The 20,986-nt window shown below is 31.2% G+C and overlaps 3 protein-coding genes across 6 annotated transcripts; 1 reads left to right on the top strand and 2 right to left on the bottom strand.

The window, feature by feature from the left end:
- Positions 1–947: 947 nt before the first annotated feature.
- Positions 948–4,931, bottom strand: LOC137835602 (receptor-like kinase TMK3). Of its 2 annotated transcripts, XM_068644190.2 has the most exons (3): positions 4,688–4,931; positions 2,113–4,487; positions 948–1,721 (listed from the first exon to the last, which is right to left on the bottom strand). In XM_068644190.2, the coding sequence occupies exons 2-3, from the start codon at positions 4,478–4,480 to the stop codon at positions 1,210–1,212; spliced, it is 2,880 nt and encodes a 959-aa protein (XP_068500291.2). In that variant the 5' UTR covers positions 4,481–4,487; positions 4,688–4,931; the 3' UTR covers positions 948–1,209. The 2 variants fall into 2 exon arrangements, with proteins under 2 accessions (XP_068500291.2, XP_068500290.2); XM_068644189.2 differs by lacking the exon at positions 4,688–4,931 and having other exon boundaries at positions 2,113–4,662.
- A 4,778-nt stretch (positions 4,932–9,709) lies between these two features.
- On the bottom strand, positions 9,710–13,525 carry HDA08 (histone deacetylase 8). 3 transcript variants are annotated; one of them, XR_016521127.1, is made up of 4 exons: positions 13,175–13,525; positions 11,299–11,879; positions 10,617–10,745; positions 9,710–10,184 (listed from the first exon to the last, which is right to left on the bottom strand). XR_016521127.1 is itself a non-coding variant. In XM_090302662.1 (4 exons), the coding sequence occupies exons 1-3, from the start codon at positions 13,437–13,439 to the stop codon at positions 10,689–10,691; spliced, it is 903 nt and encodes a 300-aa protein (XP_090158788.1). In that variant the 5' UTR covers positions 13,440–13,525; the 3' UTR covers positions 10,154–10,184; positions 10,682–10,688. The 3 variants fall into 3 exon arrangements, 2 of the variants coding, with proteins under 2 accessions (XP_068500289.2, XP_090158788.1); XM_090302662.1 differs by having other exon boundaries at positions 10,154–10,184; positions 10,682–10,745; XM_068644188.2 differs by lacking the exon at positions 10,617–10,745 and having other exon boundaries at positions 13,175–13,523.
- A 3,923-nt stretch (positions 13,526–17,448) lies between these two features.
- On the top strand, positions 17,449–20,345 carry LOC137835600 (uncharacterized). Its single transcript, XM_068644187.2, has 2 exons — positions 17,449–17,681; positions 19,775–20,345. The coding sequence occupies exons 1-2, from the start codon at positions 17,537–17,539 to the stop codon at positions 20,056–20,058; spliced, it is 429 nt and encodes a 142-aa protein (XP_068500288.1). The 5' UTR covers positions 17,449–17,536; the 3' UTR covers positions 20,059–20,345.
- The last annotated feature ends 641 nt before the right edge of the window (positions 20,346–20,986 follow it).

The raw sequence follows: 20,986 nt of genomic DNA, 5'->3' as shown, positions 1-20,986 counted from the left end.
AGTTGTAGTTGAGTTCCTTAAAACCAAAAAGGTTTCTATCTATCTTGCAAGTCATAAACCAGCATTTAAAAATTGGTGCAGATAATCTAAGAAACTATTATCTTATCACTGTGATTCCATTACTGAAAGAGATTGCTGTAACATTGAAGGAGAAAATTACCGGGACATATCGCATTAGTTAAGCAAGTTTTGATAAGAAAAACGTACTAGTCTATTTTCTTGTGGCAAGTAATAACATGACACAGACTAGCCTCTATAATGAAGTTTATCAATATCAAAACTTGAAAGAAGATTTCATAGCCAATGGAATAATCAAGGACTTTGAACACAAACCACAGGAAGCCTATTATGAGGCTGAGAGAAACATAAAAGTCGTGCAGGCTAGCTAGCCAAGAGATGCATTGCAAAAGTAGCAGCTGCCAGCTACAGTAAAAACAGACAAAAGAAAATAAGAATTGTCAAGTACAGAAGCCTCTATGAATTCTTATGCTATACTTTGTTTTCACCATATTCTACAGTTTAGAATTCAAGAAATTAAAAGTCACAGAAGGGACATAATTGAATTTACCTGAATTGAACCCTAATTCTCTCCCATAAAATCGCTCACTGTTGAATCTCAGTCTCCCCTCAGTATGAACACAACAAATTTCAAGTGACAAATCTGACAAATTCTTAACCTTTTGTTTTTGTATATATAGATAATAACATTAGGCTTCACCCCTCCCTTGGAGTGATATAACATAGTTAAGTAGCTTGATAATCCGGTAGTTGTCAAGATTCAATTAGATGAAAAAGAACTAACGAAGCTACCAAGACTTCAAGTGCCTAAAAATATGTCAACATTTTTAATTTATCAATGCAGGTGGAAAAAAATCTCATGGATAAAATATTCTGCTAAGCATTTCAATAATAACACCTACCATAATAACATGGATGGGATAACAACATAGATGAATGTGACTTGTCACTTGTCACGCAGAACCATTACTATAACGTAGAAATTGATGTTCCTGTATACAAGACAAAATAAAGAGAAAACATGTATATTTATCTACACCTTCGTATGGTATTTTAATGTCCAAAAACAGAACAAAATCCAGAGACATAATTTTTGCCTCTTGACTGCAGAAACAGACATGGAGAACCCAAGTGAATTTGAATAAGAACACAACAAAAGGATCTACGAATTGTGCTAAATTTGGCTCAAAATCATCTTGCATCAGCAGAAGTAAAAGAGTCTGCAAACCCAGTAGGCCTGGCTGCAATACTGCTTCTGCTGTTGTCAAGACTAGAAGCATAGCTGAACTCTTTGCCTTCAGCTTCCTTCCAAATCTTCAACATCTGAGGAAGTGGTCTTGTGTAGTCGATGCCAGAGTAGCAGTCTAATTCATCATCAACTGGTTGCCATTTTTCCACTAATGCTGCCAGGACATTGACTGCATGACCCATATCTGGCCTACGATGCGCTTCCCTTGCAGTGCAATGTCCAGCAAGTTCAGCTACAATAGTTATGCTCTCAAAAGTTTCTTCAGATGCTTGCACAACTGGATCAATGGCAGCCATAAGCTTCTCCTTGCTTGATTTAATTCGCCAAAACCATTCAGCCAAATACCGGCTCTCCTCTGGCCGGCTCTCATCAAGTGCCACAAGTCCAGTCAGAAGTTCCATCAGAACCACACCGTAGCTGAACACATCAACTTTTGTGGTGATTTTCCCCATCACTGAAACACATCAAAACATAGTATGAAAAGCTAGGAAGGCACATCAAACACACTGAGATGATAAGACCATCACACATTGCAATGATATCACCAACTGTTAGATGAGCAATACAAGTATCGTATCATATTGCTTACAAATTTTGAAACATTATGACATGTAATTAGACATCAATTGTTGTTAACTTTTGTATTTTCAAATGCAGACAGAAAGAGAGACCTCTTGCACACTACTAAGATGTTTTCATTCTAAGAACAATGTAACTGACTATAAACTAACAGAAACTACATGCTGATTTCTAGAGAGCGCGTTTATAATGATTCCAGTAGCAGTTAATGCTAAATGTCAACATATACATCATGGGCAGAAGAGGTGATTTCAAGCAAGCCATACCTGCATATTCAGGGGCAAGGTATCCAAATGTCCCAGCAAGCTTGGTAGCTACAGACTTCTCACTGTCTGGGGCATGCTTCACCAAACCAAAATCTGAAACTTTAGCCCGGAAATCATCACCCAATAAGATATTAGAAGACTTGAGATCTCGATGAATAAAAGTCTGACGGGCAAGACTGTGAAGGTATTCTATGCCTCTGGCAACATCTAGTGCTATTGCAAGTCTCTTTGACCAAGATAAAGGCTCCAACTTCAAGCTTTTCCAATGAAAAAGATGCTGGCTTAGAGCTCCAAGAGACATATATTCATAAACAAAAAGTCTTTCATTGCCTTCAACGGAATACCCCAACAAGGATACCAGATGGCGGTGCCGTACCTTGGAAAGAACAGCTATTTCGGCTTGAAACTCCTCTATTGCCTTACTGCTAATAACCCCATGCTCCATTCTCTTCACTGCGATCTTTGTCCCATCTTCAAGTTCCCCACTGTAAACAGTCCCAAACCCTCCACGACCTAGTTCATTTTCTGAAGCAAAGTCATTGGTAACCTTGCGTAGTACTTGTATAGAGATGACAAGGTTGCCATCCTCAATTATGTGAGAGTTTTGAGTTTCACCACTGATGTTACTAAGAGAACTTGTACCAGTCTTTGTTGACAAACTTCCAGTGGCGTTCGAAACTGCAATTTTAACAATGTTGTCAGGATCAGATGGATTGCGAGGGTGAACCACAATGGAACTTGGAGCATCCAAGGAGGCTTTTTTGTTCTTTCTACAACATAGGAAGAGATAAGCAACCAAAAGTGTTACAACTGTAAACAATACAACTCCAGCCATTATTGCTGCTATTTTGAATCTTTTCAAGTCATTGGGCTTGGATTGATTTGATCTTGAACTCTGATCTGAAACAGGTGGCTTATGAGAGGATGGAGGCTCTGATGGATTTTGTGGTGAAGGTGGGCTGTTAATAGGCACAGGACTGGGACTTCCTCCAGTTTGATTCAAAAGAGGATTACCCGCAATAATAATCTTCACATCATTATGAAAATTTGGAAATGGAGGCTCAAGATTGTTATAACTTAAATCCAACAACTCCAAAGATGTTAATTTGGCGAAATTAGTGGGAACAGAGCCGGTTATGTTGTTTCCTGTAAGCCTAATTTGACGGAGTGAATCTAACTTAGCAAGTGAGGGACTTAGTGTACCATTTAGCTTGTGTCTAGGTAGATTGATAATAGATATCTCTGAGTTGGAATTGCAGCTCAATCCAAACCATGACCCTGTGCTGCGTGTGCATGGTTCATCACCAGACCAGTCAGAAACGAGAAAAGAAGGGTAATTCAGCTTATCTAGAAAATCCAGCAAAGTAGTAACATGAGGGGAACATTCAAGTCCAGGCTCATTTTGACAAAATAAATTGTTATCATACGAAAAATTGGCAGCCTTAAATTTCGGTATTGGACCCATTAGCATGTTGTTATTTAACACAAGGATATCCAGGTCCATAAGTGCTAGGGACTCTGGAATCAAGCCAACAAGTTGATTGCTATTGAGATTGAGTTCCTGCAAGGAAGTTAGATTTCCAATATTCTGAGGAATTGACCCAGTGAACTGGTTTCCATGTAGCCAAACCTGTCTAAGGAAAGGCATTGAAGCAATAACATCAATAGGACCACTCAACCCACCACCTTCTTGATTATTCAACCACAAAACCTGGATTGAAGATAGTGCAAAAGTTGCTGGTATGGCACCAGACAGCTTGTTACCTGAAAGCCTCAGATTTGTGAGAGATGGCAATGTGCCCAGAAAATCCGGTAATGGTCCAACCAAGTTACATTGCACCAGAGAAAGGTTGGTTAACTGTAGTGATTTTTCTAAATCCGGGGGAAACAACCAACCACTACTCATATTCAGTGGATTTTCTTCCAGAGACAAGACTCTAAGGCTGCTAAGTCCATTAAAGAAATCAGATGGAATTGCATCAAATTTATTGTAATCCAAGAAAGCAAACTCCAATTTGGATAATCCGCTAAAAGTGGGCAACATCCCACTAAGGTTGTTGCGTTGGAGACCCAAATTGTAGAGTTCTGAGAGTTGGTTAAAGTTTTGAGGCAATGACCCTCTAAGACCAAGATTCTTGGCCTGAATCTGATTTACTCTATCTCCAGAACAGTACACAAAAGGCCATAAAGGAGGACCACAGGGATCATCTCCCTCCTCCGGCCACTTCAAAAGCTCAGGATTCTCCAACCCTTTTCTGAAATCATTCAAAACTTTGACATCATTTGAGTTCGTAGCGCCATAACTCATTGTAGAGATCAGACAAAAACAAAACAAGATGAAGACTTCTCCTAACTGAACACCTTCCATAGTTAGCCTAGTGAAACACAAAGAAAAAAAACAAAAGACAGTATCAAGAGACAAACTTTCCCAGTAAAATCAGAACACCATTATATCAGACGCGAAAATGAGACACTGGCCACAATACTCGGAAAAATGACCAATGACAAGCTTAGAAGCAACTAAAACATAACATGAGTGTGAATGTGAGAGAGCGTGCTTGGCAGTTACTCTTACCTACGGTTATGAATAAACAAAGAGTTTTTGTTGAGAAAATGTTGAATGGATCAGAGGAAATTGAGGTTCCCAAAATTGAGAAAAAGACATGAAGCAGAATGTGCCAATGTGGAATGTCTCCAACTTTTCACATTTCACGAAGGAAGGAAGGAACCCTAAACAAAGTGTCAGGCCACTCCACAAAGACTGTCCCTCTCCAAACCCTCTTTTCCCTTCCTTTTTTTTTCTTTTTCTTTTTCTTTTTGCCTCATACCATTGGTTGGCAGTGATTTCTACTAAAAAATTGTGGAGGCATGGTAAAGGAAGTAAAAAAAAGGAGTTAACAATGATTTTGTCCCACATCTTTTGATTAACCAGTAGCAAGTGGAGGGCATGTACGAATTATGTGGGCTTGGAATTTTCAATTGTATTTACTGTAAAGATGGTGGAACATTTATTAGGAATTTTATTCATTGAAAAAATCATGTTTTTACTATTGTATATTTCAAGTCAACTACATAAATGAATTCAGTGCTCAAATTTTAAACGACAAGCAAACTTATTTTTTATCTTTAAAAATTTATTATATTTCTAAAATTAAGAGAGATGGATATTTCTAAAGTTTGAAATTCAAATTCTATAAAATATAGAAGGTTAGTTCTCATTTAACTGAAGATACTAATCCAAAAAAAACATTTTTTTATTTGGTATTCACAGTTACAAGAGGTTACACTGTGATCTGAAATGGTTGCGTAGCGAGAGTAGAAACTAGATCTGAGGTTGAAGGTAACACGTGCTGAGTTTTTAGGAACCTGGTGATGTTTCAAAACCGTGGTTTTGTTTTGTCGTCAGCAAGCAAAAAAAGACAAAAACAAGGGGTGGGTCCCATTATCTAGGAAAGTTCCATAGATTGTGGTGGCGGGTCAATTTATAAAGTGCTCCGCTAATGTCGGTACCAAGATAATTGCTAGAGGGCCACTATTTTATTTTCTTTCCTATAAATTCTTTTAAATAAATCTTTCTAACAAATATCTAAATTTATCTTTCAAATATAAGTAGTCCCTTAATATACTATCATTAGACTCAATTATCTCTTTTGAATTATTATTTGTTTTAAAATTTAAATCTTTATTACGATTTTATTTTTAAAATATATATGAGAAGATTAAAAAAATGTATTTAAAATATTTTTAATTTCTACTTTTAAATAATGTAAGAATTATTTAGTGTACTGGAAGAAGTATGTTTGACGTGTCTTTTATTAATTTTTCATTCAAATTAGTTATTGAGACATTTATTTACTCTTATATAATTTCTATTTGAATATTTCATAAACAAATAAATGTAACTTTTTTTATGTGGAGTATGAAAAAATTTGTATAAATTTTTCAATGTTTTATTCATAAATTTTTTTATTTGTATTGGTCAGTACCAGACGAGTCACTCATCCAGTCTTATGACTGACCGTATCAAAATATATTAATGTGCTTAATAAATAATAATAATGATAATTATAAAAACTTTCTGGAATATCCCACCAAATATTATCCAAATATCTCAATTGGAGTAATTTTTTTATCAATCCTATTACAAACAATTAGAGGAGACTTTTAAGTATCTATACCCACTTTACAATTACATTACCTAAAAGTTTCATCGTAATTATACTCATATTTCAAACATTACCCAGAATTATTCAGTATTCGAGAATTTTCATTTATGGTTTTGGAACTTGACTTTCTTTTCTTTTCTTTTGATAGGTAGAAACTAGAAACTACTTGCTTTTATTGCTTTCACCCTCCTCTTTATATTCCAAACAAATGATAATAATTTTTTAAAAGTTTAAATTTTTTTATAGAAAATTAAAATCAATTTTTTTTAAAATTAGAAATTTTTAAAAATTTAATTTATGATTTTTAAAATTTTTCATTTAGTTATATTTTAATCATTTGTCTTTTCAATGTACTCAATTGTCTTTCAATTTACAAGAGAAATTAAATATAAAATTCAAGTAAACTACATTTAGTATCAAATTTTTTTCTTAATTAAATGGAAAATAAAATAGGGATAATGATATAACCTTTTCACAATAATGAAAAGACAAAAGTTAAAAAAAAATTGACTTTTAAAATCATTTTTGTCTTTAATTTAATTTTAAAAATTTTCTTTCCTTTTTTATTTTGTTTTCATTCATCTGTTTTGCATTTTCCAAATACAATTAAAGATATCTTTAAATAAAAATCGTTTGACAAACTTTCACTCTTATGTTTAAGGAATATCAACTGTTAAACTTTGTTTTAATCTCTGCATATTTTTAATTTCTTTTACTTTTAGTATTTTTTATTATAATGTTATGAAAATATAATTTCAATGAAATCTTAACCTAAAGCTCGTGTTAAAAATGATAATGAACATGTTCTGAGTATAATGATTCACTTCACTATTTCAACAAATATATTTTTAACCAAATACTTAAAGTAGATTAGTATTATTTGTAAAGGTGCCGTGGAATCAGCTAAATTAAAAGGTGGGGTTTTCAAACATGACTGAGTTCAGTCATAATCTTAATTAATTTTTTTTACCAATCTTAGTTTATTATTTATTAAAATTTTAATTAAGTACCCAAATTTGTTTATTTTTAATCGAAATTTATTAAAAAGTTTTTTTATCTAGTATTAAAATATTTTTTTATTTCTAACTTTATTGCTTATTTTTTTGTCAGTTAGCGAGATGATATTTAAAAAAATAAATAAATGATAGGTAAACTGAAGAATAAATAAACAAATTAATTGATGAATTACAAAACAGAAAACGTAAATAATGATCATGTTATCTGATTAACAGTGAGATGAAACGATAAAATATTATATTGATTTTTTTTAATAAAAATGTAACTAAAAATATATAAATTTATAAAATATTTAATTAATTTTTTATTATACATATATAGGTAGAGTTTTGTTTGAATGAAAATTTGACTACTTTGTTTTGGTTTAATAAAAGTTGTTGATTGGTTTAGAAGAAGAGAGAAATGTGAACGATAAGGGTAAGGGTGCATTATTGGTGATAGAATTAATTAGGGTTTAGACTTGGTAGGACTGAAGAATGACCCACTTGCCATAAATTAACTCATGCATTGATTAAATGTGTCTCTATTATGCTGCTCGGAATAAAGAGCTACACATGCATATGCTAATGGAAAATGATTCTAAGGTGGAAGACGAAAGAGAATTTTGCACCACAGTTCATAATATTGTAATTTAACTGGAGGTTGGAGTTAATTAGAAATTTGCAACTAGATATTGGAAGGAGGAATTTGTGATTTTATAGTATTATTTTTTTTAATATATATTTAAATTGTTATTGACCTTAACTCTCCAGAATGATATAGAATTATTAGATGTAATAGATAAAGATTCTTACTAAAGAAATAAAGATTATTTTTTTAACACTTTTTCATTCTTACTTAGATAAAAATTCGTTTTTGAAACTATTTTTTTTGAGAATTTATTTTTGGAACTACTTTTTCATTTTTACCTATGTAAGAGTTATTTTTTGACCACTTTTTTCACCTATACAATTTATTTTTAGAATATTTTTCATTGACCATGTCAATATTTCAACTTTAAATCCATTAAAATAATATTGTTATGATCAACTATAATATCTTATTACTGTTTTAAAATTCAGAGTTTCATCACGGTATTTCAAAAAATTAAGAGAAAAATATACTTCTTAAGAATGTGAGAATATTTGACATAAAAACAACTTTATTTAACTTTAGTTTGGTATCCAAGTAAGTTTTGGTTTTTGGTATCTTATGCTAAGAAAGCACTATATGGGTTGAAAGTAGAATGTGATTATTAAAAGAATATGGGTTATGGAATTTGAGCAACAATATTCCAGTTTTCAGCCACTGTCCGCGGCGTCAATTGGCACAATTTTCTAAGCCTAACTTGAAATATCTGTATTAGTGGACATGGTTTGTTGATGTTTTTTTCATATAAAACTCAAAATTTGTTATGCCATATGTTTCTGTTTTGAGACCATCCTTATTGTTTATTCACGTAATCATGTTTTGTCAAAGCAAACTAGAGTGGCGTGCAATGGAAGAATTCAACCAACTCTGTTTCTCCTTCCAGTTAATGAGTGCTCTCAGTGGTTTCATGTTAGAACTATGAGTGGTTCAAATCGTGTAGTTACAGAAATAAAATGAATGATGTAAATAAAAACTAAATATGATATATAGAAGTGTACTTTTATAATAATATTTTTTAATATAGATTTAACTTTTTTAAAGCGAGAAAGTATAATAAAATAATGAAATAATAAGCATTAGTTAAGAGATCAAGGACTGATAAATATGATAAAACCAAAGGCGTATTTAAGAAAATCTGAAATTAGTTACAATTTAAATCATTGATTTCAAAATTAATGACTATAACTGTTCTTTCTCACTTAAAAAAACTAAATATTTTAGATGTAAAATGTAATTTTTAATTAGTTGATGATATACCCTTTAAAATATACATAAAAATTAAAATTAAAGTCGAACCTTAACCATCAAACTCAACTAGATGGAAAATATTACATTTATAAAACAATTTTTTCAATCCCTAAATAATTACATGATAAATCCCACGTTTAAGCATGACATTAAGTTTACATCATTACAAGAAAATCATGAAATGAAAACTAATTTTTAGAGACAAAAAATAATTAGTTGCTATAATGATTAAATTAAATGTCATTTTAAACATTAAAAAAAAATAGTTTCTATTATTGATAAATTGTTTCTAAAAAATTTTTCTTGTAGTGCATATCCTCGTCGTCCTCAAATCAAGTTTGGTCTAACTTAAGACTAAACGAAACATAATTAAATTGAGTTGGATTGGATTGAATAGCTGAGTAAATGGATTATAACAATATATATAGGTAATTTAAAATTAAGAAAATGAATTTCTTTTCCTAGAATTGAAAAACAAGGAATTACTTAAAAAGTGAGTTCAATGGTTGAATGTCACAACAATGGCCTAATACATGTAAAATATAATACTAATAATCATTTCATTATTGCTATAATATGTATATTGTGCTGAAGCAGAATAATTGAGTTAAACAAAATAAATCCAACTCAATTTGCAGAAATATAATTGGATTGAGTTGGGTAAACGAAATTTGGAGGTGAATCTCTCATACTCCTGGAGGAAGTATCTTAGGAGTTTCTCCAGAAGGGCACTTTATCTTTTTGATAATTCTTAATGGATTCTATAACTTCGACTGAAAATGTCTCGTCCTCTGGGTACCCACCTAGAGGATCTGATAGTAGAGTGATCGGAAGGTTGAGAACCCCCTCAAGTGTTGCATGTAAACAATATGCAGAATATGTGATATGATATCCACCTTCCTGCACAATTAGAAGGCGCCCATCGCTCTGACTTTTCGCAAGAACATGAACAATCCGTCCAATTTCTCTATAGCCTTCCATTGTTAAGCATTGTCTTCCATTGGGATCAAACTGAGGCACACCACACCAGGTTATAACATAAGTAAAACTCATTTTTTTCAAAACTGCAACTTGGATTCTACATTACAACATAGCCACATAAAACTACTGTTTCAACCTCAAATCCGCTTAAACTACCGCATCTGAAGTATTATTTGTTTTGGAGTTTAGAACTCCATCACAAAACTCTGAACTTGATAACAGATAATATCTCGAATGCGGTGATACGGACTTGAGGTGGAAACAATGCACTTGTTGTAACCTTTAGAACAAACAAGTGAGGTGATTAATCCAATGCAACAAAGAATGTGGATCATGAAAATTAGTGTAATAAACTTGCAACTACTAATTACAGTATGCTGATTATTTATAAGTGACATGCAAACGATCTTTGAGTGATTGAAAGGAGATGGACTGTTTGATTATTTATAAGTTATGACATACTGTAATTTATCAGAAAACTTGAAGTCCACGAGAAGAAGGCAACTGTAGGAGGAATTTGGAAATACCGCCTAGTTAACATTGTCCATTTGTCCAAGGGATTATTCTCACTGCAATGAGTGTGAGGATACCCTGGTCAAAATGTTCATAACAGTTAATTAAAAAACTAAACACCAGAGCTAATGTCTTTTTCATATAATCAATTAATCACCCTCACATTAGAGCTACGATTTATTAAATAAATCATGAAGAAACTCACATGTAATGTTTTGAAAACAAAGAGAACATAAAGTTATTGACAGATTTGCTTCTGTGGAATAACCACTTACTGAAACATGATATACTCTTGGGATTCATATTAACACTAACAGATTATAGTGACTTGACCAGGGCAAGTTTAATACATCGTCTTGGTATTTTTGGAGGGTATCATATTTCAAAATTCAGTAAAACATTAGGTGGACTGATGAGGGTATCAAACACAAACTTGTTTCTACACTCATTTTATCTGTTTCGTTCCACTGTACTATCTAAGTTTTCATATCGTGGTTAAAAAACTAGGGTTGAAAGTCACGTGCCACTGCCATTATCTTATCAGGTTTTGATTTATCTTTGAGGTTGAAATCAAGTTTATGTAAACTTGGCAATAAATATTAATTGGGTACAGAAGAAAATCATAACTTACTGCACTGGAGTCTTGTCCAGAAACCAAAACTATCATATCAGGTCCAAACTTTTGGATTGATGGAACAACCAACTCATTGAAGGCACATATATATCCCTTGTCCCCAGTTCCATTTGGTAGAGGTATGTTCAAGTTATAGCCATAACCTTCTCCTTCACCTAGCTCATCAACCGATCCACTTTGGGGATGAGATGGACCCCATGATCCATGATTCATATGAAGAGAGATGGTAAGAACCTTATTAGATCTATAAAACCCCTCAGCTGTGCCATTTCCATAATGAACATCAATATCTATAACTGCAACCTTCTTGCACCCAGAATCTAAAGCCAATTGCACTGCTAGACCTGCATTGTTAAGGAAACAGTAGCCATCAGCCTGAGAAGGCTGAGCATGGTGACCAGGGGGCCTAACCAAGGCATAAGCAACTTTTCCATGGCCATCCAGTAAATGCTTCATTGCAGAAAGTGTAGTACCAGCAGCAAGAAGTGCAGCATCCCATGATCCAGGGTTCAAGAATGTCCCAGCACAAAGCACCTTCCCCCCTTCTTTGTCAGCTTCTAAGAGTTCATTTACGTATCCTAGGAAATTACAGCATTTCAAACCATATCATACCAATCCCCAAATTATCTCCAACTCCAATATAATATATGTTACTAATTTTAGAAAGTATAACTCTTATTTTCTCATTCTCTTAATTAACTCACTTTAGGTGTTCTCTTTGCTCTCTTGATGCATAATGATTTACAACATTTGAAAACCATTTCAATGCATTTCACATCAATGCCCAAATTATCTTCAAAACAATTATATATCTCTATTTCTATATTTTAACTTGGAGTACTAATTTTAGAGAGGGCAACTCTTTATTCTTCTTACTGTGTAAATTAACTTTCTCAGCTTTCTCTTATTCTCTTAACTCACTTTATGTGTTGTCTTTTCTCTGTTCTCTTGATATACACAGTAACTTACGCCCAGAATATATGAAATTGAAATTGTTTGTTCTAAAATTTTACAATTTATTTATTTATTTTAAATTATAACAATTATCATTTTTTAAATTTTAAATTAAATTATCTGAATTATTTATTGCTATAATAAGTATGTTTTATTTTTAAATTTATATTTGATCCTGTTTTATTTTAAATTCTAATAAGGTTTAATTACGCAGTAGGTCCTTAAACATCTGTAATTTTTAAATAAGTCCTATATCTATTTTGTTTGTCAATTGGGTCTCCAAACTGAAAAGAAAAATAGGTTTCTAAAATTACTTTTTGACCACTTAAAACCACTACAAAATGACAAAATGTGGCAGGTTAAAAAAATTTAGAGAACCGATTTAAAAAAATTACATGATCAAATACCTAAATAAAAAGAAAATTAGTTTGGAACCTGTTCATCAATAAGTCAGAGACTTACCTATTATTTAAACCCCCTCTAACAAATCCTACCATCTTTGAATTTAAACATATTTTTATATTAATTTAATTTACTGAAAATTATAATAAAATTATTTTAATTTACATAAACAAATAACTATTGACTAAAAAAATATTTGCTCGATATATATATTTGCACAGTTACAATAAATAGAATACTAGTTTAACAAATAAAAAAACACAGTTATAATCCCAAACCTAAGCCCTAAATTTTGTTTCTAAAATTGTGTTTGGATTTTAGTTACACCATCTAAACCAACTTTCATTTTTTATTAAACCTTGGGTCAATAAATTTGACTTTTTTTTAATCCAGTTATAAGTAAAATTAACCTCAAACTCTATTAACTTCAAAACTATAACAATTCAAACTTAATTTATTACCAAAATGATATGTGAATACAGAGAATAATGATGGTGATGGAAAAAGAAAAGAGTACCAGGAGTGTGAAAGGAAAGAAGCTCAGAGACGAGAGCGGATCTACCAGAGTTCCAAGAAATGTAAGGAGAGATTGGACCCTTTTTGAGGATAGACACCATGTTCCGAACTCTGTCTGAGTTTTCAGGGTGCTTCTCCAATACCTCTAAGAACCCTACTTCCATTCCCGTGTCAAATACACCAATTCCAGTGTCGTGCTTCACCATTCCTTCGTCCCAGAATACGTCAATTTTCACACCTGCAACTGCATCTGCATCATCACCCATGCTGCACCCTCCTTCCTTCTCGCTTCTCTCTCCTTCTTCACACTCGCAACAACAGAATTCATGAATGCCCAAGTGGGCTACCGAGTACTTGCATTTGTCACAAAAATTAAACCCACTGGACCTCCTCTGGGCCTCTTTCCTTCTGTTACTCGTTAGGAAGTTTCTTCTTGCACCGCTACATTTTTCTTTCTGCACCCACAATATTGTGCAAAGAACAAAACTATCCCTATATAAAACTATATATTTATTTTTTTGCATTCCGGATTATGAAACCCGATAAATTTTTGGATTGGCGCTTCTGGTAAAGTTTCAGATTGACACGTCCGGTAACCTCCCAGATTGGTGTTTCCGATAGTACGTGAATGACAGTGTTAATCCAAAATAAAAAAATGCATAAATTCATAATTGAAAAAACCATTCCGAATACGTCAATCCATAATTCAAAATATGGATTATGGATTCAAAAATACATACTTGAAAAAAATTATTCCAAATCCACTAATCCGTAATAGAAATTTGACTTCTAGATTTAACAATCAAGAAATCAATAATTTATACAAACTTTACTTCTGGAACACCCTTTCATCCAGAAAACAACATGATTCACTTTCGGATTGATGAATCCGTAGCATACTCCCAAATTCTAATTTCAAATAAAAGGTAAAAGTCAATTTCAGGATTTAAAAATTGTGGGGGTGCAGGAAGAAAAATGTAAGAGTGCAAGAAGAAACTGCACACTCGTTATCTTTATATGAAATTGGACTGTTACTTCCTGCACCTCCATATCTTCTTCTGCCACCTCCATACACAATTTGAAAATACATTTTTATCCTTCTTGTGTCACCCCCATAGATTAGTTTCCGGATTATATAATCCGGAAACTCATTTGAAAAAAGACTTCTGCATTACATAATCCGGAAGTTAAATAAGACTTTCGGATTATGTAATCCAGAGAGTAATCATGGATCTGAAAAATGGCTTCCGGATTATGTAATCAGGAAGCTAATTACATATTTAAAAAATAAATTCCAGATTACGTAATTCAAAATATTATAAAAAGGTATTTTTGGAAATTTGGAAATTTATGGAGGTGAGAGAAGAAGGTATGGAGGTGCAGGAAGAAACAGTCATGAAATTGTTATTTGCCACCTTTTTTCGCTACGTATACCTCCGTACTTTTACACATATCTAATTATTCCTTTTAAAATCATGAGACTTTTTTAACACAAAAAATTTGTTCATTGATTTGAACTTATAATACTAGTTTTCTTTAAAAAAAATCATTTGTCTATTTACGCCGGTTGGGTAAATACGAAGGTGAAGTATATGCTTGCACAATACCTCTTCAGCAAACTCAAAAGTTTTCTTGTTTAATTTTCCTGTACATTCAATTCGAAACAAAAGTATTGTTTCAAACATCCAAAAACCATGAAAACGATACAATATTCCGTCTTTATATATAGTTTTTAGAATATAAAGTAATAATTAAAACGTTTTTAAAATTTAAATAATTAATAATTAAAATCTTGCTATTAATAATAAAAATTATTTTAAATATCAATAAATTTTTAGTTAAATTAATTATTATAATGATTAATTACTTTTTATCTTTAAATTAATCGTTATTAAATGACTTTTTTAAATTATATATATTATTATCGTTTTTTTTTTGTTTAACAATTCTAATCTGTGTAGAAAAAATACAATTTTTTCAACAGTCAAAATAATATTCTCAATAATGTTATAATTCACAATAATATATTAAAACAAAAAGTGAATACTTTCTCAAAATATCTTAAGATATTAATGCTGATAATTCCTGCCTCGTGTCTGAATGTAAAGAAATTGGCAATTTCTTCCTCCACCATATCAATTTGAACCTACATCCTATTATTTTTCAAAATTTCCAAAATTACCCTTATTTTGAATTTAAAAATTTAGAATAGTAAAAATAATTCAAAAATAAAAAATTACGGATAAAAAAATCTGAAAAGAAAAAATCAAAAATACATTTTGGATAAAAAATTCTGGAATTTAAAAATGTGTTTCGGATATCTAAATCTGAAATATTTCTGGATTAAAAGTTTCGGAAGTAATTTTTATTTACAGCTTTTTTTAGATTATTTTTGTCATTTTGAAAGAATATTTTTGTCATTTTAATATCAGGTTGGTGTATTTTGAAATTGATATGGTGAAGGAAGTATTTGCCTAAGAAATTTGGTTAGTTGGTAAGAGGATAACGATAACAGAAGCCCGTAAAATGGTAGGTGGTGAAATTCTTGTTTAATCCTTTATTGAAAATCCTTAATTTGTTTCTATTATAATTAAAAGACATTACATAATATTCTTTTAGTTAAATAAGAATTTGAAAAAACAAATTATATTAAAAGAATATATTTATATTATTAAACATGTAATGGTGTCTTTAACATTTTCCTGCTTAAAACTACAAATAAGATAATAATATGGATATATTCAAGTGTTCTTTTATCACCAAAGATATTCAGTGTTTTAAAGGGTAACGATTCCATCAAAATTTCACATTTTTTTTAATAATTTTAAACTTTTTTTTCTTAATTGTAATCATGAATTTTTACTGTACACATATAATAAAACTATAAATATATTGCATTATCTTTATGTTCCATTAATTGTATATTTTTTTATCATCTGATGCTTAAAAAATATTTATACTTTGTTTAAAACATTTCATCAGCATAAGACAATGCATGTTACATTTTACTCTAACAACTTTGTTTAATTTCATTCACTTTTCTTAAAATTTTAATACTAATATAAGGAATTTAAAATCTTAAATTTATACTAAAAATTTCATTAAATAATAATCAAAGATACCCACAATAATTAATCATTATATTAATAAATTATATACTATTTTAAAAAATACAAAATTATTGATATCTAAAGTGATTTTTATTATTAATAAAAGTTTATAAAATAATTTATAAATTGGTATTTAAATTAGCTAAGGTTTTATCTACTCATATTTATAAATTAATCTATAAAAGACTAATAGATATTACTTTATTTTAGAATATAAAGTAATAAATAATTAAAATTTTGATTATATACAAATTTAAAATTATTTTATAAATTTTTATTAATAATAAAAACTATTTTAGAAACTAATAATTTTTTTAGTTTATAACATGTTCTCCAATTAAGTTAAATAGTAATAAATTATTTTAATTTTATATTTAATTTTTATTTATTAATTTTTTTGTAATATTAAATAATTTTTTTTAAGATGAAAGTGATAATATATAACTTTTAGTATTTTTTAAAAAATACTAATAATTAATATGGATGAATTTTGCTTTAAAGTATCTTTGATAATGAAAAAATTTAATTCAATATATAACTTCAAGTTTTTCTTTTCCTTTATGCTCAAGTTATGTTTGGTGACAATACTTTTTACAATTTTGTTTTATTAAAGTCATATTTGTATTCACAATTTCAATTTTCTGTTAGAAAGATTACATCAGTCAAGACTTCTATCTTTTAATAAATTTTGTAAAATGTAAATAGAGTATATCAGGATACTCAATTCCTCATATAATATTATTTATATTTATATTTTCTTATTTATCTTTTTCTTTTTAATTTTCTATTAAATATCTTTTGTTTTTATTTATCTATCTACACGGTTTCAAAAGTGAAAAAAAAAATTATTTTAAATGCATTAAACAAATAAATATTTTTAATATTTAAAAATATAATAAATAAATAAAAAAATAAATTTTACAAAAAAAATAGTAAATTAAAAATATTTAATTTATTTATTTTTAAATAAAAAAACAAAAAAATTAAATCTACAAACAACATAAAAATTAAATCTATAAATATAAATTAAATATTTATTTATATTATTATTGATAAAAGAATCATCTTAATTTCAAATGAAAAATACAAACAGATAATTAAAAAAAAACTAATGCAAGCTACACTAGTGTTCACCTATTGTGTCGGTGGAATATCAATGCACTGTTTAGAGTTAAAAGAAAACTACCCACAAACTAAAAAACAGAGTTCTCTGAGAAAGGTGCCATTTTTTGTTGTTTTTCTCAATCCCAACCATGGAAAAACAGAAGACAGTGATGGGTTTGATTCTTTTGCTTTTTGTTGTGGGTGTGAGTGCTTGGACTGGTGAAATCCATGGAAGAGTTGTTTGTGATGTTTGTGGGGATTCTTCTCTTGGACCTGAAGACCATGTGGTTGAAGGTTTTCCTCTCGCTCTCTTCAATAGGCGTTTTGTTTCAATTTTTTGTCGTTTTGATCGAGTTTCTAAGATGGTGTTTTCCTTTTTTGATGAAAGTTGTTTGCTTTTTGCTGTTGTAAATTAGCCATGTCACTCTCCACCGATTGTTTAACTGGGTTGAAAATTTGAGCTGTGCATGTTGTTATCAGTGGTGTGGTTATTTGTTAGCGTTTTAACCGTTTAGCCCTTCAAATATTTTGCTTGATTTTCTGGTTGTTTGACCCTGTTGAGTAAATTTGTCATAGCAAAAGAATACCAAGGTTTCAAATTGCGGTAGCAGTTGAAGTTTTGTTGTGATATTTGATATTGTAGGAAATTGCGGACAAATATGGATACAATTGCAGTAACGGCTGACCCAAAAACCTTATAGTTGCAGTCAAAATTTTGGTTACGGATACTGTTTTTTTGAAACCATGCATAGACTGTGCACTGTATTGTTTAGTCCTTATTAGCCAGTTAGACCTGGTGACACATTGGATGGAATGGAACAAGGAAGATGTTTTCAGAATGTTGACATTTGAGGATGATGATGACAATGATTGATGAATTGTTTGTTTGTATTTTTTTTTACTAATCAACAGAAGGAGAATGAGATGACCCTGATTGGTTTGATCAAAGTATTTGCAGATATTCATAAGAATAAGAATGCATTATCCGATTAGCCTCTGCTGGGAGTGAAATTATTTTTCTTTCTTCAATCCCAAGTAGAATTTGATATCTGGAATATTTGTGTTCCTAATCCAGTCGGATATATGGATTTTTCCATGATAGTATGACTAGTTGAGTAAGATGTTTCATGACATTCTCTTCATTCTGCTCACTTTGCCTTTCCATTTCTTGAAGTTTATTTGTATCAATGACTATTATTGTCTAATCATTGTGAAGATTTCTATTTTTCTTTCTTACCCTTTCATCGTTTCATGTATTGTGTTAGTTGATTTATGCTTGTGGATATCTTGTATGTTCAAAGCTCCTTGACATTATTTATCTTATGACCACCTTCCTTTATTAGGTTGCTATCAGCGTGTCTCAAACTAAAGCTCAAAAAAATAATTGAACATCTCTTTGCCATACATTTTCTATGATAACCATATTTTACTCCCTAACATTTTTGTTCACAAGTAGTTTCAAGTGTTATTCAAAAGATTTTGGTTAAGAGAGATATAAGAGATGGAGGGTGTTCGACTAAATTCCTGGAGTCCTTGTTAGTGCCTCCATGAGAGAATTAGTATTGCTGTCCTTGGAGTATTTTAGGGTAAAGAAGACCAAACTTGTAAGAATAAACTCCTAGCTGTCTTTTTATGTTTTTGTAGAAGATATGTGTCTCTAGAAGGGTTTGATACTTGTCTGGGTGAAAACCTCTCAATTGGCTGATAGTTCTCAGTTTCAAAAGTTTGATTATCTAAAATTCCTTATTTTTATCCTCAAGATCCTTTTTTATGCCACCGATACCTCATGGTTGTTATTCCAATAAACTTCTGACAACATTTAATGTTGGTTCTGTGCAACCTAATTTAATGTTGTCTCTATCAGATACAAACCCTCTTTCTTATTCTTTTGTGTCTGGTTTTTTAAGTAATCCCATTTTCAGATTTTACCATTTTGGTGATGATTCATAGTTTCAACTTTCATATCATTCATTCTTTCACATTTCGAAAGTTAGCAATCGTACAAAAAAACTGAACGAAGGAGATGTCACTGCTCTCATCTTGCCATCCTTTACAATTGCTATGAAGCTGAAGTATATTCATGCATATTCCTCCCATTGCTTGGAAGCTTACAGTTTCATGTTCTATTTCCCTTTCTTATGGGTGTTCTTTTCACCATTTTCTAACGGTACTACATAACTATCGATCACTCAGGAGTATTTAATCTTGCAACGTGATCGATGCTGATTCACACAGGATTCCATTTACTAGTGCATTTGAAAATCTTGCTGCAACTCACAAATCACAATGCAATTTCCATATATCAATTTTAACTTATTCTAACATACTGTTAGACTATTATCTCCTTTTCTTAACAAAAGATAATTGACTTTAGTGCTCTAATGTAGGTGCTGAGGTTGCTGTCCTTTGCATCACCAGGTCTGGAGAAGTTCTAAACTATCAGGCATTCACAGATGCCAAGGGGATATACACAGTGGCCGAGACAATGCCGGAGAGTGATCGTTGGGACGCATGTCTAGCTCGACCAATCAGTAGTTTCCATGAGCAATGCACTCAACTTGGTGAGGGCAGTTTGGGAGTCAAATTCAGTTACAATCACCCATCAGGATATTCACACAATGTCAGGACCTTTGTGTATCGACCCACCAGTGTTCCAACTTACTGCATATGATATATATGGTCTTGCTCTGAATCTGAGAGTGCTTATGCTTTGGTTGAACTAGTTCAAAACTAATGAGTATATAAACACATATTCTCTTTATACTATACATGTAGGTGAAAGTGGTGTTCCAGTATGTGTTTCTTTAGAGCCTAGACATAGTAAGCATGAGACGTTTGAGTAATTGTAAATGGTAATATTATAGACAGCAAAGAAAAATCATAGTAAATGGTACTGTCATTGAACTGTGCTATGAATCTCATGGCTTAAATGCATATTTACTCACAAAGTTTATATAACTGGTCTGTGTAAACATTATGTATGAAGAAGATTTTGTTGGATGAGGTAAAATTCCTCTCTTGGTTAATATGCAAGGTTGTATAGGTGGCACAAGGTTAAGCCCTTGAAAATTGACAATGCGAGATTGGCACTAGACTCGGCTATGGATCATTTTCGATGGCACCCTTATGTTCAATATGCTGGTAGGTTCAAGGTGTTTTATCCAGAAAATGAATTTTTGGTACGGGAAGGATTTGGATAAAGAACTAGTCTCTTTTGTTACATGCTTGAGAGTTTCTGTGCTTGTTGGAATTGATTCTACCGTAAAGAAATACATGCCACATAGAGTTGGTATGCAATTTGGAATGGATCAAGATGTTCCAGGTTGTGTGCCTAGATTTCATGGGAGTAAGGAGTTTGCTTGGAAAAATTACTGCAGGCCCATATCTGACACTAAGTTGTATTTTCCTGCTAGGCTTGAAAACTGTTCCTTCTGGAAATTCTGCTCAAGATGGTTTCAAAGATAATGAAAATATTGATGCTGAATTTCCAACAAGATGTAAGAATTTGTCCGACCCAAGTTCTTCAGCCTCTACTGCAGATTACGAAAATGCTAAAAGGATATCACCACCGGCAAAACTGGTTGGAAAAGATACTGTTG

The sequence above is a fragment of the Phaseolus vulgaris genome, chromosome 5, assembly GCF_051622355.1.
Source record: "Phaseolus vulgaris cultivar YP4 chromosome 5, ASM5162235v1, whole genome shotgun sequence".
Taxonomy (NCBI): domain Eukaryota; kingdom Viridiplantae; phylum Streptophyta; class Magnoliopsida; order Fabales; family Fabaceae; genus Phaseolus; species Phaseolus vulgaris.
Note: the sequence above shows the minus strand (reverse complement) of the source record. Positions and strands in the feature narration are given on the sequence as shown.